This window comes from Rhipicephalus microplus, chromosome 5, assembly GCF_043290135.1.
Source record: "Rhipicephalus microplus isolate Deutch F79 chromosome 5, USDA_Rmic, whole genome shotgun sequence".
Classification (NCBI taxonomy): Eukaryota; Metazoa; Arthropoda; class Arachnida; order Ixodida; family Ixodidae; genus Rhipicephalus; species Rhipicephalus microplus.
Window position 1 is genome coordinate 15,832,954 of NC_134704.1, and position 13,544 is coordinate 15,846,497.

Consider the following 13,544-nt stretch of genomic DNA (forward strand, 5'->3'; position numbering starts at 1 on the left):
CTGAGCATGTACTCTAAACTGACGTCATGAGCCGGATGACCGTTGAGTTATTTCTTTAGTCGCTGAGGTGATCGGCTGCCGCACTTAAGTCATCTGGGCGGGTTCTTCCTTGACTTGAATTATATCAAACTGTAGTTCTTTGGTCTGTCTTTATTTCAAGCGTTTGGATAGGTTTCTAATTCATTTTTTTTTTTATGTGTCATCTGATGTTTTGCTTCATCTTCTTTTTCTAGTACTTTGCATATGTTAAGTCACCATTTTCTTATGTTTATTTTGCATGTTTCTTTTTTATTTCTGATTTAAGGTCAGCCAGATGAGAACGGAATTCAGTTGAGCCCCGTTGAAAAATGACCGCCACGGCAGTCCTAGCATTGCTGTTGTTCAAGCTCTCCTTGTGTACAGGATCATGAGCTGTCACCATCGCCTTCACATATGCCTGCCATACCGCCTTTTGTTCGGTAGATTTTTTTCGTTTGTTTATTTTAATGCGTGGCAAGCATTGCTGCCTGGCTCGATTCCATACATTCTCATCGTTCACTGCCTGCAAAAAAAAAATGTGAGCATTTACTGCAGTCGCTTTCCTATGACGAGTTGTAAGCTGGCGTTGATTGCATTGAAAGAGGTGTGGCAATGAGAGAGCATAGGGACATTGGGAGAAAGGGAACTGACGAAAGGGACAATGTACTGTGTGCATTTGTTAACCTGGGAGCATTGTCTTGTTTTTGTTACAGCTGCTTACTGTTCAGTTAAGCAGGAAAGCTTCTATATATGGTGCATTCGCTGTTGAAGGTGAGAACTAAGCTTAACAGCAACATAGAGGCATGTTGGAAAGGGTTGTGAAACCACAAAAGTCCCTGTGACACCTGAAAAGAGCAGCTGTATTCATTTCAGTAGAGATTGTTTACATACTTTTTATACCTTCCGAAACTGCTGTTGGTAATGTACATGTAGCACACCTTAGTCTAATGTTAGTTTCTATGCTAACCACTATACCACTGATAGCTTGTTTTACATTTATTTTTGTATTGCTTTAATTGGCACGCAGTGAAATAACCGATTTACTCTGAAAGTTGCAATAAGTAGCTTTTGTTATATTAGGAACCTCTGCTGTAGCCTACTTTATATAGCTGGGGCAGTCAAGAACTCGTTATCTAATATATTTCTGTTTTGCAACAGTATTGAACCTTGTGTAAATCCTTGCTGCATATTGAGTGTTCTCGTTCTTTTTTCTCTTCTTGTTTGGGTAGAGCTGCACAGAAATTTACTCTCTAGCGCTGTACTAGTTTTACCGGTGGTGGAAATCGGTCAACCATTAAGACAAGTTTTTCAGTTCAGCAACTGAGAAACGTTAGTGCAGCTTGACGAGTTGAATGCTGAACATTTTTAATCCTGTGTGGTGCGAAATCATTAATGCACATCAACTCCAGATGCTTCTAACCACTCACCTGTTTTGTTCTGCCACAGTATTACTGCTTTTTTTGTTTCTCTGTCTATTCAGTTTTTATAAAAGCCATACACTTATTTTTTACTTTATGTGGAATTGATCTTCTTGGACATGGCAGCTTCTTATTTCTACAATAATGAATGCAACTAGACACTTTGGTCAGTGTAAGGCTGCTAAGAAGTCATATCATTTTATTTAGCTGAGTGGAAGGGTGAACACAAATTCATACTTCCAGATCGATGGAGAAACTTAACATTTTATCCATGGCATGTGGCCGCGCCATATATTTGCTTTTTATATAGTGATGCAGCTATACATATCACAGTGTTCTTTATGCCATTTGTTAATTCAGAACATGAAGCATTGCTGAACAGATCAGAGTATGCAGACATCTACCCCTAACGCACGTTTACTGGCATGTATGGTAAACCACATAGCTTCTCTTCAGGTTCGTAAGATATTGCATATTCCAATTAGCCCTTGTCTAACTGGTGTGCTCTTTGGGGCCTTGTACAGTGATTGCAATGCACCAGTGTGCATTGAACGGGTCTTTGTAAGCCACTTGGCATGACAGTTGATCCCATCAGTGTTTTTCATAGATGTCTCATCTCAAGGTTGACCCAAGTGTGACCGAGGTGTAGGAACTTCAATTTCGTATGTATGCTCTGGAAGTTCTTCAAAAGGTGTGTACTCTTGTTAAATTTTCTCTTCTGACTGCACCAGGACCGCAAAATGTTGTGCTCTCTCAAGTCGGCAAGTGAATGAAGTGCGCAGTCATAAAACATTGCACCTGTGGTGTTCGCGTGGATCGTTGGACTGAACAGAAATGTGATGAGTGGTCATATTAGCATTACTGTGCATATCAGACTTCCATTTCTCGTGAGCCATTGTCATTTTTCAGCTGCATTGTTGAAACAATTCCTGTACTGTCTTTTGTTTCTTTCAAACTTCCATTGTACAACTTGGCGGATGTGTTGATCATGTGCGAGTGCTTTATATGATGATGAAAAGAAATAAATGATGCAGTTAGGTGACCTGATGCAGTATGTTGTCTTCTCTATTCATTACATTGGTAAATAAGAAAATTTAAATGACATGTGCCATATCAAGGATATGCTACCTGCAACAGCTCTGCAGTATGTACCACTTGTTGTATATAGGTAGAGTGTACATTCATGCAGGTGCAATTAAAAATGTTTACTTATGCAATATTTCTGTGAATGTGCAGAGTGACTTTTTTTGCTTTCTTTAAATGTATAAATACATATAGCACAAGTTTAGTGCTCGGTACTAGAAATTGTGAATGGTCGAACGTAAATTCTCTGTTGCTACATATTCCAAGCACCGAGGTAAGATTTGGTTGCTGTATATTACATAAAAATTATTCACATTTTGAGAATCTGCTTAGTTTCTGCAATTATGAAATAACTTGATGCTGATGGCACAAAAAAGCTGCATAATGCACCAGAATGTGTTAAGCAAAAAAGACAAGCTCCTGCTCTTCTTTTCTCTAACTACACACATATTTCCTGCTTCTCTCCTTCCTTCAGTCACTCTACTTTTTCATTGCACATACATTGATTCACTGAACAGTGAGACGTAACTAAGTATTACATAATTGTCTTATGGATTAATAGAAAGAAGGAATTTTCAAGGGCTCATTTGTTTGACACAAGCTCAATGTAAACCAGCAGGTAATGAAGCCAAGGCAGGTATAGGGAAAGTTAATTGTACTGTTTTATTGTTCACTTTTGTAATTATTATGATATAGATGTGAAGAAAAATAAAGTGGACAAAAAAGACAATCGGCCTCTGGCAGAGACCGCACCTGTGACGGATCCGAAGGTCGTAGGTGCTGTCGCCTCTGCCAGTGGCAGATTGTCTTTTTTGTACAATCTATTTTTCTTCTCATCTATATCATAATGATTACTATAGTAACCCTAAAACAGTACAATTAACTTTTCCTATTCCTTCCTTAGCTTCATTATCTGCTGGTTTACATTAAAAGCTCCTCACAGTTACCTAATGGAGTCGTGCTGCAGCGCTGCGGTACGCATCGGAAGGCCAGAAAGTAGGAATTCAAGAATAGCATCATTTTCATAAATGAAAGACTGACTGAAGACTGATCTGGTGAGTAGCATTCTCTTCTAGAGTAGTTCAGGCTAGAGCAGCGTTTAGAATGGCATTTTTGCTATGTTAACATAGCATTGTTATATCCACACTCAAATTTGGGGACAGGTACAGTTATATCAAATATAAATAATGCGCGGGCCTTCATACACATACCTGTGCATTGTTCTGGGGTTGCGCCATCCTTTGAAAGAGCGGATTCATTAGCAGTGCAATACACTCGATATTACTGTTAGGCAATTACTGCAAATCGCAAGTTGGCAGTGTACCCTACTGTCTTGCAGTTGTGAACTTGACTTATTCATATCGGCCTTAATGCCTGCCACTGTTGTGACTGTCCCGGATATGAAATTTTGATCCTGATTAAGCTTTGCACACAGCGACCTAAAAATGAAACTTGTGCAACCTCGACACTCAAACATTTTTCTGTATAGGTAGACAGATTATTAAAAACATTGTTGATCACACTAAAATTAATTTATGTGCATATGTGAGAACAAATATACCCAACCTCATGCGTTTAATGTGAAACAGTGATACTACCATGCGTCACCATTTTTCAAAATGTACTGCAATAAATATTTTCCAGAATGTACATTGTGCTAAAAAAATATGAGGAACAAGTGTAATGAATTGAGAAACAAAATGGCCTCGGACAGCTTTGGTGGCAAAAGCGACAGATCTTTTGGAGATCGCTGCCATAAAACAGTGCCTGAGTGTGCCCATTGGTTTACAAAAACTTTCTAGTCTACCACTAAATGCTCACTAATGACACAAACGAGACTTTTCTATAAACGAAGGAATGTGTGAATTTCAGGCTCGTGTTGTGTCTAACAAAGAAAAACAAGCCCTAAATTTACTCTTTCATTAATTTATAGTGAGGTTCTCATTTTTGCAAACTTGATGCCTTGAGGTGGTACATGAGGCATTATGCAAGGGATTATTGGTCAGCTGCCATCTCGATATAAGGTCACGTACTGCGTGACTACAAACAGGCAAAAAAAAAAATTGTTCCACACTTGCTGTAATGGCAGCAGTTGGCACTGACTGGCACCATGTTTAAGTGCACATAGTATATATCCCATTAAGTGGACGGGTGATGACCGCTACTGTTGCTCAGTGGTATCAGACGTGTTATTCGTAGGTCGCAGGTCTGGTCCCTGCCAGTGGCAAATTATCTTTTCGTTCACTTTTCTTTCTTCACATTTACATTACGGTTACATCTAATAACACCCCCTATGTATTTCCTTGGCATTATTGCTTGTTATTTCTCATTGAAGTAAGGAGGCGCCGATTCATGCGGCCGTCTAAACATCGGCTCCTGCTTGTTCACCATTTTTCTGTGAAAAGTTAGCTATGTGTTTGATGCCTTTTGCTCCAGTCGACGCCTGAAGTCTTGAGGACCACGTGGAAACAATTTTGTCACTGTGGGGAGATCTTTTGCCGATTTTTAAAGGACTTTCTCGCTCAACCACGCCGTGACTTGCTAGGCCTAAGGTTAGGCTTAGCTAAGCCTAACGCTAGTCTTGGCGAGTTTGAGCTACCAAAATGGTTATGCAAATCATTGTGCAAGATGGGGACATTTCTCCAAAATTCCAGTGTTCTGAATGGACAATGGCGCTTTTTAAGCGTCAGTCAACTAAAGCACCCGTGGTGGGCGATGAAGTTCAAGGCCCACCATATGGCAAGAACGCTGGCACCCGATCTCCCGCCAACGTGAAGAAACGCTTCGCCAACGCGTCAAGGCTGCCTCATCTACCAAGGGAGCATTTTCGAATCATTGTTAGGCCTCGGGGAGGCCTGAACGTTAATAATACCAGTAACGTCCGGATTTCTCAAGCCCTCACGATAGCGGTGCGTCTCTCCGCTGCAGATATCACAGAAGACATCATTTGTCCTGACGCTATGCAGAACATTGTTATGATTAGTAAGCCATCGCAAGTGTAGTAGAGGCCATCACCGTTAATAACGCAGGGTGCTAGGTTAACTCTTACATTGCTGCACCCGACAACACATGCAAGGGCATCATCAGAAACATCGATATGTAAATTGACGATGAAGAGCTGAGAAGACTTCTTATTCAGCTGAGGAATTCCACTGTTCTCGAAGTGTGGCGAATCAAGAACTCTACCACAGTCGTCATCCTCTTCGAAGGACTTCGAATCCCAAATTACGTCGTATGCGGCCCCAGCATAGTCAAGTGCACCCTCTATTGACGGCAGACATATGTCTGCTCTACCTGTGGTAGACTCGTCCACAGAGCCGACGTGTGCCCCACTCCTGGAAATGTTATCTGTCAAGGTTGCGGAATGACCTCCCTTGGTGACCAGCACGTTTGCTCACCGAAGTGTGCCTTCTGTGGAGGGCCTCATCCAACGGCCGACAGAACCTGTACGCAAAGATTCTAGATACTAAGTACATCGTCAGACAGCGTAGAAGAAAGAGACGCGACTTTGACAAGGACTTCCCACTGATACAAGAGCTGTCCGAACCGGCCAACAAGTCCAGGTCCCAGTCTAAGAGCTTGAGGGGGCGCTCCCGATACAGAAGCGGTCCTCGATCCACAAGCTGTTCCCAGTCCCGGAGCTGTTTCCAATCACGGGGCCCGGCTGTCAGCATTCAGGTACCTTCAGCATTCAGCATTCAGGACCGAGTGGGCTGACCGCGTCAAAGGATCCCAGAAGCAGGTAACGGGGGGGGGGGGGGGGGGGCATGCTGTCAGAGCAAAACAATGATAAAATTATTCATCTATAAAGGGAGAACGCTGCACTAAAGAAGGCGATTGCGCAACTTAGAGTCGAGATAGTCGCACTTAAGAATGCTAATAACGCTAAGAGAGGCTCTACAACCTCTTCAGGTCACTAGACTCGAAACGCCCGTGGAAAGCCCTTTTGATATCTCCTTTCATCAAAAGCCCCTTTGATATCCAAGGCGAGGACTACCTTATCATTGCTGGGATGCTCGATCGGCTCAATGACGTCACGATGGAGTTGAAGCAGTATGTCCTGAGCAGAGCAATGTGGTCGAAAACCGTACATAGTGTCGGCGGCAAAAGTGCGCCGGGCCTCGAGGTAATCGGAGAGCCGATCCCTAACCATCATTTCCATAAGCTTCCCACACATGAGGTTAAGGAAATGGGTCGTAGATTTTCGATGTTCATAGACTTGCCTGGTTTGGGAATAAACGTTACCAAAGCCGTTTTCCAATCAATTGGCAGTTTTGTTTGAAGTAGTCGAGGAGCTGATGATATGTGGGGTCTGGGAGGTTGGCTAGAAGCCTAACCGTCACTCGATCCCTACCCAGCGACGTTCCTTGCTTCATTTTGGACAGGGCCGCCTTCAGATCATGGAGTTGAAAGCAACGATCCAAGTCTGCGTTCTCCAAGCCCGCATATAAGAACGCTGGTCCGATGGGGTCCTGCCGGCCACAGAGATATTTATCCCGAAGGGCCTGTGCCAATTTATCCGCGTCACCCGCGTAGGCGTGAAGTGCGCGTGTAAGATGCTTTTGCGTTTCTGTGCGCGTTTGGGATAAGCTTCCTTGCTTCATTTTGGACTGGGCCGCCTCCAGGTCATGGAGTTGAAAGCAACGGTCCAAGCTCCGTTCTCCAAACCCGCATATAAGAACGCTGGTCCGATGGGGTCCTGCCGGCCACAGATATTTATCCCTAAGGGCCTGTGCCGATTTATCCGCGATGCTATGCGGATTTTGAGCAGACGATTATGCTTTTGTCGGCGCCATCGGCGGACTAGGCTATGCCGAGCCTCCCAGAGTAGCAGAGGATGGTTATCTACCGCCTGAGTGGCTTCTGGGAGCTTCCCTGCTTCATTTTGGACAGGGCCACCTTCAGATCATGGAGTTGAAAGCAACGATCCAAGTCTGCGTTCTCCATGCCCGCATATGAGAACGCTGGTCCGATGGGGTCCTGCCGGCCACAGAGATATTTATCCCTAAGGGCCTGTGCCAATTTATCCGCGTCACCCGCGTAGGCGTGAAGTGCGCGTTGAAGATGCTTTTGCGTTTCTGTGCGCGTTTGGCTATAAAGTCGATGAGGGCCCTGAAGAAACGCCACGTGGTGCGGTTTAACATATGCTTGGCGGCATCGTTGCAGCGTTCAACCCAACTGGAGTCGGAGAGCTGGGCCGCGTACTCGGCTGCTTCCTGAGTGAGCGATGCTATGCGGATTTTTAGCTGACGATTATGCTTTTGTCGGCGCCATCCGCGGACTAGGCTATGCCGAGCCTCCCAGAGTCGCAGGAGGTGTTTTTCTACCACCAGAGTGGCTTCTGAGAGCTGAATCGTCTGCTCTGTTTGGCGAAGTGACATCACAAGGTGGTGAGACCAAGAGGCATAGCCTTGTTGAGCTATGGGTGCCAGAGTAGTGTACTCCGAACGGAACTTGTCCCAGTTCGGAAGTTTCGCTTGGTGGTGGGGACGGGTAAGGGTATATGTCCGAATTGTATTTAGAAGAATGCAGTGGTCACTGCCGAGGGTTTCCTCAGTGTTTAACCATTCTGCATTGGTAAGTGTGAGATCAGGACATGTGTCTCGATTTACAGAGCTACCAATACGAGTCGGGTGCGCAGGGTCCGTAAGGATAGTGAGGCCCAGGGTGGAAATAAGTTCCGCCAACTTTCTTCGACGCTGATCTTCCTTACAGTAACCCCAGTGAGGACCAGAGTCGTTAAAGTCGCCTACAATGACTAGTGGCTCCCTGCCGGCCACGGTAAGCGCTTTGCTAAGTAAATCAGCGTAAGTTACATTAGGCAATTTTGGAGAACTGTAGATGTTTAGAATATGTACTGACGGGTCTTGCTTCCGAAGCGGGAGGAGAGTCACCATAACGTAGGAGTAAAGCGGATCGCAGTCGAGGTCCACCATGTTGGCGGTGTAATTTCTGTGCACGCAGAGTGCGGTTTGCGCCTCCCTTTGGTATACGGTATAATTTGCGAGAACAGCGTGCTCGCCCGACTCCTGAAGGGCCACTACCGCGGGCAAATTCGTATAGGATGTAAGTGGAGCCGGAGAGCAGCCCGCTTAGTTCGTGCCCTAAATCCCCGACTAATTCTGCTGTAGGATTGTAAAAGGGTGCGAATTTGCGCGGAGGCGGCTCGATCTAGAGCCGTTTCCCGCCATCTTGAGAACTAAATGTCTGGGCAGCCTCCGGGAGAGCCAAGTGGGCAATAGAGGCTACTGCTCGATCCAGTGCTCGCTTGCGAGGTCGCTGTCGAAAAGCCCGAGTGCGCCTCTACCTCGGCTACCTGGGAAAGAGGTCGGTGCGCTTGAGATTGAGACACCCGCTCAAGCTTAGAATGGCGAGTTCCAACAGTGAGTTTAGTCATCTGAGCAACTATCATGCCCGGAATGCGGCCGAAAACGATTTGGAGGGTGGCAGCCAATCGGTCCTCGATCTTGGTTACTATGGGCGTCATATGGGCCTCTAAGCTGTCAAGGTGCGTCTCAAGCGGGGCGAGGTGAACCGCGGTGTCCATGCGCTCGGAGGGTGTATTATCCATCGCATCTGGTACCAGCCCAATTTGTGTCAGATTAGGTGAGGACGAATGGTTTGCAAGCGCCTCCACCACCTGCGTTAAAGAAGTTGGGCCTGCAATTTGCGGAATTCAATTTGGTCCCGGAGTGACGGTAGTGGAAGGGGTTGGCGGTTTAGGTTGGGAGATCCCCGAGGGTGTAGGCAAAAAGGCTCCCCCGCCCGAGCCGCCCACCTGAAATCCTTGTCGGACGCGGTCGGCCCACGATGGATCTACCTGGGCTGCTGGTTTGAGTCCATGCAACGACGGTTTCGGTTTGGGTGGGGCGGGCAAGGGCGGCCCCACTGTAGACCTCCTGGCTGGAGGTCCGTCCGTAGTTATGCCTCGTCGTGGAGCCCCAGAGCCACCGCGCCAGGGAGCGGGGCAGGGTTGATGACAGCTGACCGAGCCACATGCGCCGACGACTGAGTACCCGATTTCCGTTGGTGCCGACGTCTTCTCTTCTTGCGGCCGGCTTGACCTACCGATGAAGAAGGGGCGGTTTGAATGGCGGTGCCCTGTAGCGTTCTTTACAGCACCGGTCCCCGGTGATGTGGGACCCAGCACAGAGAGCGCACCGGGGCGTATACACTCATGAAAAGCACGGGCGCCATCCGTGAGCGGCTTCGCTTTTCCGCAGATGCCACAAAAGCTTGGTTTGGTGCCGGTACAGGTGCCGGGTCGATGTCCGACAGAGCCGCACTGACCGCAAGCTGCAACAGTTTGTTTGCACAGCTGCACTGGGATGATCAGGGCGTCGTAAGCAACGTACTTCGGCTTCACCTTGCCGGAAAAGGTGAGGCCACCTTATTCGAGGTACCCAGTCACCGCACGTGTAGAATGTCGCCTTCGGGCCAATAAATGCTCTCACGAAGAGCATCTTCAATATCCAAGCTTCGCACTGTCACTGCACCATAGGAGTCGAGTGTCTGCGCGCAAGTACCCAAACAGGGCCGCAAACTCGCCGATAAGTTTGTCCGCCATGTGCGGGTTCGAGGTGTATACTAGGATCAGATTTTGTTCCCGCACCATCACAACAGTGATTAGCCGTGTCGCAGTCGCTCCGAGGTGAGCGGTGAGCGCGCGTCCGGCACCGTTCTCGGGCAACGCGTCGGCGAGGGACAGCCGAGTCCGGGGTTTGAGCACGACGATGAAGTCCGTTGCTTTCGGCTTCGGCAAGGGTTGAGGCCGCCACAAAGACTTTCGATGCCCCTACTGTGGGCCATGCATGGAGCGCCTCGCAAGCAACGAAAGAGTTGGTGAGCAGGCGCTTGCGTCCGCGTCGGCAGCTGCGGCCAGGGACGCCGCCGTGAGCGCGTTGCTCGCCGGTGTTCGGCGAGCAAGTGCGGTGTTCTTGAAGGATTTGGGTAGCTCCTGTCGACTGTCCGAAGACGGGACGCTGGTCCACACCATGCTGTGAGGATCATATCTAGTTTGTGTGTCCGCCACGGTTGCGGTGTGAAGCCTGCCGTCCGTTTTACCGGGAGTTGCCATGGTCACTAAGCCTAGCGACGGCGTGGTCGAGACGTGAATCGCCCGTAGGAGACGTAGAAGGGGCCCATCTGCCAAAATGTGGTATCCAGATGAACCGGATCACATTCCAGTGACGGTGGTGAGACGTTCCCGCAGGTTCGATAAGGTAATCGGGGGTTCCGAACAAAAATGGTCGGATCCGGTGTGCTGCACATCCGATACGGTCGCGCGCTCGCAGCCAACCCGCGGAGACGCCCGTCGAAACACACATAAAAGTGCAGTGTACTGTTCGTCCAGCCAAAAAGAGGGCTTTCACGAGGCCCGCACTTGATGAGGAACTGCGTAGTTTTAAAAGGGAGATCAGAGACATGTTCCAGTCGCTTAGCCAAACATTCGCATCGGTTCATGTTAAGGTCGATACCTTGGCGGACAAGTTCAGCGCGCTGAATATGCTAAGGTCAATGCGTTGGAAGCTAACTTCTGTGCGTTGGACGCTAAGGTCAACGCGCTCGAACGCAGGCACATATATTTCGAGCCTAACCATGACGCGTCCACCTAAAGAGGTCAGGATCAATTTGCCAGTAGAACTGCTGGGGGTTTACCCGCAAGAAGGTAGTTCATTCGTTCTCACTCTGAAAAGCCGCACATCATTTTGCTTCAGGAGACGCTTTCGGATTCTGTCATTCTGCCGGTTACACATCTCACGCTCTTTATGGAGACGGACGTAGGGGCATTCGCACGCTCGTATCTAAGGGATCCTATAACTCGCACGATCTTTCTGTGAACAGTTGTAAGGTGGAACACTCATTGGTCGAGATTATTCCGGTGGGGTGGGGGGGGGGGGGTCATTTAAAGAGTAGCGTTTTCGTCCTGCATATTTATAGTTCGCCAAATGACTCGAGGCAAAGGCTTGCGGTGCTCTTAAACAGGGCTGCCGCCAGGGCCGGTATCCTCTCGCTTGTGGTTGTGGTGGATTTCAACGCTCCTCATCAGGCTTGGGGTTACCTGCGGTCATCCCGTAAAGGCGAGGATTTGTGGCAAGCAGCGGCGAACTTGAACCTCACCCTGGCCTTGCACCCAGTATTTCCGACTAGGATGGGTAACTCCTGCACGAGGGACACCACGCCAGATCTCCTTTGTTACACCTCCTTTGCTAAAAATGTTGAATCTGCTACTTGGCACAACTTGCATGTGGATCTGGGTAGTGACCATAATGTCCTAGCTACCCATATAAGTGTAAAGGGCTAGCCCGTAAGAAAGTTTAGTGTCACAGATTAGGATTACTTCCGGCATATTAGAAAAGAACGTGCGCAAGCTGAAGACTCAACCCCCAGCCTGGATCAATGGGTCAAACAGCTCAAGGGAGACATTAGTCAGCCAGACCCTCTCTAGGCAGCAGTGGGATGAGGTGTGCGATTTTGTTGATGGCTAACTGAGAATAGGAGGTAAATGAAATTTGCTAAAGCACCTTTTGAACGAGTCGAATGCCCAGAGTAATCAAAGGCAAGACATTGCGAAACTCATACATGCCGACAGAGAGTTCGATTCTAAAGACGCTATACTGGATGGTTTGGCTCACATATATTTACCCATTGGCTCCTCAAGTGGTTCAGACTATCCGTCTTACACTGGACCCCCGTGCACTGAGCTCGGAGAGCCCTTCACTACCAGCGACGTTTCGGAAGTTCTTCGAAACCTTAATGGACGATCGGCTCCGGGGCCAGATGGCATCTCTAACAGGGCCCTCAGAAACCTGAAAGACGAATCCATCAATTTTCTTACCTATGAGACCAATCAAATATGAAGAGAAGGTTCTGTTCCAGACTCTTGGAAAATGGCGTCGGTTGTCTTTATTCCCACTCCGGAGCGTCCTCCAGGTTTAGGCAGTCTTAGGCCCATATCGCTAACGTCCTGTGTCGGCAAGGTGGCGGAGCACGTCATTCACAACCGTGTCTCTAAGTACATATAGAAAAAAAGGTCTTTTTACTTACAACATGGTTGGGTTTCGTCCGTCTTTGTCCGCACAGGACACAATGAAGCTGCTCAAACATCAAATCATAGACGTGAACACAAGAGCGTAAGAGGCATCGTGGGTCTTGACTTGGAAAAAGCGTTTGGCGACATCTCTCACGCGCACATCTTAAACTCCATTTCGGAGCTTGGACTGGGTGAAGCCTTCCACAGATACGTCAGCTCCTTTCTTTAATCCAGGAAGACCACGCTCAATATCGGAGACGTCAAGTCCTCTCCCATAGCACTGGGCCTTAAAGGATGTAGGGGTCCGTTCTATGAACAGCTGACGCAGAAGCCTAGCTAATGTTTCAGCCGCACACAGTCGTACCATGCACGATTAACGTCCCATATCCGCAGTTAGTCTCATTGAAGCTACACGGGTTCGGGCGAATAAGGCAACAGGCTAGGTCAACAAAACGACACTTTATTGCTAGGCGGGTTCGACTTTTTTCGTTCCTGGCCGGTGTCAGGGAGAGCGTGCAGCTGTTCGAACGCTAGTTTTGTCCGCTGACCCAATTTCTCTCTCCCTTCCGTTCCGCGAAACCCGTTCCGCGTGCCGGAAAAAGGGAAATCACGAGTGCCGGCTGTGGGGGTTTTCCCGCAACTAGGCTTTCGCGCTGCCGTAAAAAGGAAAAGGGAGGCTGGGCGCGCGTGCTCCCCCACAAGGTACGCCGCAAGGAGCGGTGATATCCCCGCTTCTCTTTAACATCTCTATATGCAAGTTATACGCTTTACGCTGATGATATTACCATCTGGTGTCCCGGAGGTAGCGAAGGGGAAGTTGAGACTGCACTCCGGGCAACGTTTTTAGAACAATTCAGTTTCACAGCTTCCCATAGGCGCCCACTATCCGGCGCGGCCGCATAGCGTGTCGCGGCCGCTAGGGGCGCTGTAGGCATGCTTTGCTCCGCACTCTGCGCGTCGTCTGCTACACCGGAGGAAACGCGGTGCGGCGC

General features: G+C 48.1%; 1 protein-coding gene across 1 annotated transcript in view; it reads left to right on the plus strand.

The window, feature by feature from the left end:
• Dys (Dystrophin) overlaps positions 1-545 on the plus strand; it is a 462,180-nt gene extending 461,635 nt beyond the window's left edge. Inside the window, exon 70 of the mRNA XM_075894911.1 lies at positions 305-545. Within this exon, the coding sequence (XP_075751026.1) occupies positions 305-351 (47 nt within the window). The 3' untranslated portion in view covers positions 352-545. The remainder of the gene's footprint in view (positions 1-304) is intronic.
• The last annotated feature ends 12,999 nt before the right edge of the window (positions 546-13,544 follow it).